Here is a 5,000-nt window from a genome sequence, read left to right as displayed (position 1 = left end):
ACAAGATTCCTGGCACCACAAACTCTACAAGATTCCTAGCACCACACACACTGCAAGATTCCTGGCACCACACTACACGATTCCTGGCACCACACACTACAAGATTCCTGGCACCACAAACTCTACAAGATTCCTGGCACCACACACACTGCAAGATTCCTGGCACCACACACACTACAAGATTCCTGGCACCACACACACACTACAAGATTCCTGTCACCACACACTCTACAAGATTCCTGGCACCACACACTCTACAAGATTCCTGGCACCACACACACTACAAGATTCCTGGCACCACAAACTCTACAAGATTCCTGGTACCACACACACTACAAGATTCCTGGCACCACATACTCTACAAGATTCCTGGCACCACACACACTACAAGATTCCTGGCACCACACACTCTACAAGATTCCTGGCACCACACACACTACAAGATTCCTGGCACCACACACTCTACAAGATTCCTGGCACCACACACACTACAAGATTCCTGGCACCACACACTCTACAAGATTCATGGCACCACACACATTACAAGATTCCTGGCACCACACACTCTACAAGATTCCTGGCACCACACACACTACAAAATTCCTGGCACCACAAACTCTATCAAGATTCCTGGCACCACAAACTCTGCAAGATTCCTGGCACCACACACACTGCAAGATTTCTGGCACTTCACACTCTACAAGATTCCTGGCACCACACACACTACAAGATTCCTGGCACCACAAACTCTACAAGATTCCTGGAACCACACACACTGCAAGATTCCTGGCACCACACACACTACAAGATTCCTGGCACCACACACACTACAAGATTCCTGTCACCACACACTCTAAAAGATTCCTGACACCACACACTCTACAAGATTCATGGCACCACATACACTACAAGATTTCTGGCACCACAAACTACAAGATTCCTGACACCACACACTGCACGATTCCTGGCACCACACACACTACAAGATTCCTGGCACCACACACTGCAAGATTCCTGTCACCACACACTCTACATGATTCCTGGCACCACACACTCTACAAGATTCCTGGCACCACACACACTACAAGATTCCTGGCACCACACTACAAGATTCCTGGCACCACACTACAAGATTCCTGGCAGCACACACACTACAAGATTCCTGGCCCCGCACACTCTACAAGATTCCTGGCACCACACACACTACAAGATTCCTGTCACCACACACACTACAAGATTCCTGGCGCTACACACACTACAAGATTCCTGGCACCACACTTTCTATAAGATTCCTGGCACCACATACACTACAAGAATCCTGACACCACACACACACACTACAAGATTCCTGGCACCACACACACACACTACAAGATTCCTGGCACACGCACACACACTACAAGATTCCTGGCACCACACTCTTCATACAAGACAGTGCCTGGCGCCACATGTCAAAACAGGTCAAGCAAGTAACTACAAGAGAACAATATTAATATTATTATTCAGTGGCCAGGGAGCAACTTTCACCAGAATCCCAATGAAAACTGTCTGAAATGAAATTCAAAGTTCCACTGCGGAAAAACATCATCAGTGCCACGATTGATCCAGCAGATAACCCAAAAATAATCTAGAGTCAGCAAATGAACTTGATTAACTCAACAAGTAAAATTTTTGATTGCTGTACCCGACCGTCTGTAACTAATAATCAGATCACACTGAAACACGACTGACTAATAAACATTAAGTGAAATTTAGTGATTCTTGTTTATATTTTTGTATTTAACACGACCCTATGCTGAAGAGTACATGTTTCTAGGTGAGGAAGAGGTCAAGTTCCTCAGTGAACATCTTGAGGTAGATTATCATTACAAGCAGCGTTTGGAACCTTTGTGTGGTGATATGTGGCTACGCAGCACCAGAAGTGATAAAGTATTAGACGTGTCACTCTCTCTCTCTCTCTCTCTCTCTCTCTCTCTCTCTCTCTCTCTCTCTCTCTCTCTATCTATCTATCTATCTATCTATCTATCTATCTATCTATCTATCTATCTATCTATCTATCTATTCCCTCTCTCTGTTACTTCTCTCTCTCTCTCTCCCTCTCTCTCCCTCAGCTACATAGATGGGCGAGTGGACGGTATTTAGCGAACTCTCATTTGGAAGAGATCAAAGCCATGGAACTTTTCATCTTCCAAAAATCTCCATTACATTCGGATCATGTTTTTCTGAATGAGTTTCAAAACTAAAAAAAAAAATCATGCAGGACATTTTAGACAGCTACCGATTTTGAATATATTTCAGGTTATTTGAGGTCGTAGCCATTCTAGATTTTTGTATAATGAATGATTTTGATCATGTATATATATATATATATATATATATATATATATATATATATATATATATATATATATATATATATATATATATATATATATATATGCCAGGGAAGTAGGTACTGGAGATACAGGTGCTGGAGACACTGGTATTGGAGACAGGTGCCGGGGAAGTAGGTACTGGAGATACAGGTACTGGAGACACTGTTATTGGAGACAGGTGCCGGGGAAGTAGGTACTGGAGATATAGGTGCTGGAGACACTGGTGTTGGAAACACAGGTGTCGGGGGAGCAGGTACTGGAGACACAAGTGCCGGAGACACAGGTGGTGGAGGGAGAAGAACACTTAAACCAGGAAGGTGGTTCTGGAGAAGCAGGTGGTGGTGAAGGCTCCTGGGCTGAGAATCTCCTGCAAGGCGCTCCAGGTCGCTGCAACACCGCCAGTCACACCCACCAACATGATCAACACTAGCAACACCTTCTCTCCACTCCTCAACACTCTGTACAACACAAGACACCCGCTCATTAGTAGTAATTATTATTATTATTATTATTATTATATATATATATATATATATATATATATATATATATATATATATATATATATATATATACATATATATATATATATATATATATATATATATATATATATATGTATATATATATATATATATATATATATATATATATATATATATATATATATATATATATATATATATATATATATATATATATATATATATATATATCTTTAGAACTGCTGGTTTCGTAGATCCTTAAGTGTAACCCTGAATAAACATGTATCTGTCACGTATAGTTTTTTTTTTAAACTGCTTGAAACACGTATCTATCCCGTATTTATTTTTTCTAATTTAATTATAGCTTGAAACACAAATCATCATGTATTAGGCTTCTTGCTAATCAAATAAGAGCTTGCAACACGTATTAATCACGTATTATTTGTTATTTGTTAAATAAAAGCCTGAAACACGAATCCATCACGTATTAGGCTTTTGTACAGTTTTATGCTAATTAAATAACAGCCTGGAACACGAATCCACGTATCATTAGGCTTTTTGCTAATTAACTAACAGCTTGAAGGAGTTAATTACGTAGAGTGCGTCCACAAGGTTAACCTCATCATTTGTTAAGTCTTTTATACAATTACCAGAGTGGCTGGTATGTAGAGTCTTAGTTTACTCGTGTAGGGTCGAACCACCGTCCCTGTGGTCGTGAGGGAAGCAGTCCATACCTCCGTAGTGGGACAGTGTTCTTACCAAGAATCTTTACTGTCTTACCAGCATCCCTTATTATTATTATTATTATTATTATTATTATTATTATTATTATTATTATTATTATTATTATTATTATTATTGTTGTTGTTGTTGTTATTATTATTATTATTGTTATTATTATTATTATTATTATTATTATTATTATTATTATTATTATTATTATTATTATTATTGTTATTATTATTATTATTATTATTATTATTATTATTATTATTATTATTATTATTATTATTATTATTATTATTATTATTACTATGGTCATACCTTTCCCTTCACAATAAATTAACTCCATTTGATTTTTACTAACGTAGAGGTCTTTGACTTTAGATCTCAGTGTTGGATTTATTTATTTATCCACTAGGTAACTTGCTGACCTACTTACCCACTAACCTACTGACTTGCTGACCTACTTACCCACTAACCTAATTTTCAAAAAATATACATCCACTAATACTCATCCACTTCCCACACCCTACCTACCCACACCTTCCTCCCCACATCACCTACCTCATGGGTAGCCCGTCAAGCCTGGAGAGGGAGCAGAGGCGGAGGTAACAAAGAGGAGGCATGATGAACGACATGAGCGTCACCGTTGATCCACCCACCAGGTCCAGGATCTTGCTGAACTCTGGCACCGCCAGGCCAGTGGAGATGATGCCCAGCATCACTGCCCCGCGCATGAGGCATCTCCGTACGCCCATCTCTGTCGGGAGGAGAGGTCAGAGGTCACGCGGATCGGGGCACATGGGAGAAGAAAGTCACAATACCGTGGTTGCAACAGTTTATAAGCCACAATACCGTGGTTGCGTCAATTCACACGCCACAGTAAATTAGACACATGTGCAACTCTTGGGGAAACGTTTCGCCACACAGTGGCTTCATCAGTCCATACATAGGAGAAACTTGAAGAACAGGAGGAGAATGAGGTAATCAGTCCCTCAACCTTGAGTCGATGTGTTCAGTCCATCAATCTTGAGTAGAATACGGCATATGAGCGGAGAAGCAGCTTATAAACCGTATGGCAGGAGAGGTGCAGCAGTCATAGGTGGTGTCACATTTGTTCAATGTGGAAGTAGGTTGTGCCCAAGAATTAGGCAAGCGAAGAATTACTGATGAAGCCACTGTGTGGCGAAACGTTTCCTCAATAAAGATACCCAAGAGTTGCACATGTGTCTAATTTATCAACATGTCGGTTCTCTGAACCATTCATCTACAAACACGCCACAGTACCGTGGTTGCATCAGTTCACAAGTCACAATACCGTGGCCCCTCAAGGAAGGTTCCTTGATGCTGGCGAGGGGCTCTTGATCTAGGGAATTGGATTTGTTCTCCAGTTCCCTGAATTAAACCTGAATACCTT

General features: G+C 40.3%; 2 protein-coding genes across 10 annotated transcripts in view; one reads left to right on the top strand and one right to left on the bottom strand.

Annotated features, from left to right (window-relative positions):
- Positions 1 to 5,000, top strand: part of LOC128689204 (uncharacterized) — a 520,741-nt gene that overhangs the window by 284,477 nt on the left and 231,264 nt on the right. The gene's annotated exons all lie outside the window — the stretch shown is intronic.
- Positions 2,485 to 5,000, bottom strand: part of LOC128689205 (uncharacterized) — a 39,974-nt gene continuing 37,458 nt past the window's right edge. For 8 of the 9 annotated variants that reach the window (XM_070086173.1, XM_070086176.1, XM_070086172.1 and 5 more), the window contains 2 exons: positions 4,148 to 4,343; positions 2,485 to 2,833 (listed from right to left, as the gene is read on the bottom strand). In XM_070086173.1, the coding sequence (XP_069942274.1) occupies positions 2,680 to 2,833; positions 4,148 to 4,343 (350 nt within the window). In that variant the 3' untranslated portion in view covers positions 2,485 to 2,679. The remainder of the gene's footprint in view (positions 2,834 to 4,147; positions 4,344 to 5,000) is intronic. The other variant, XM_070086178.1, reaches the window with a different exon arrangement.

The sequence above is a fragment of the Cherax quadricarinatus genome, chromosome 18 (assembly GCF_038502225.1).
Source record: "Cherax quadricarinatus isolate ZL_2023a chromosome 18, ASM3850222v1, whole genome shotgun sequence".
NCBI lineage: Eukaryota > Metazoa > Arthropoda > Malacostraca > Decapoda > Parastacidae > Cherax > Cherax quadricarinatus.
This window is presented reverse-complemented; position numbering and strand designations above follow the sequence as displayed.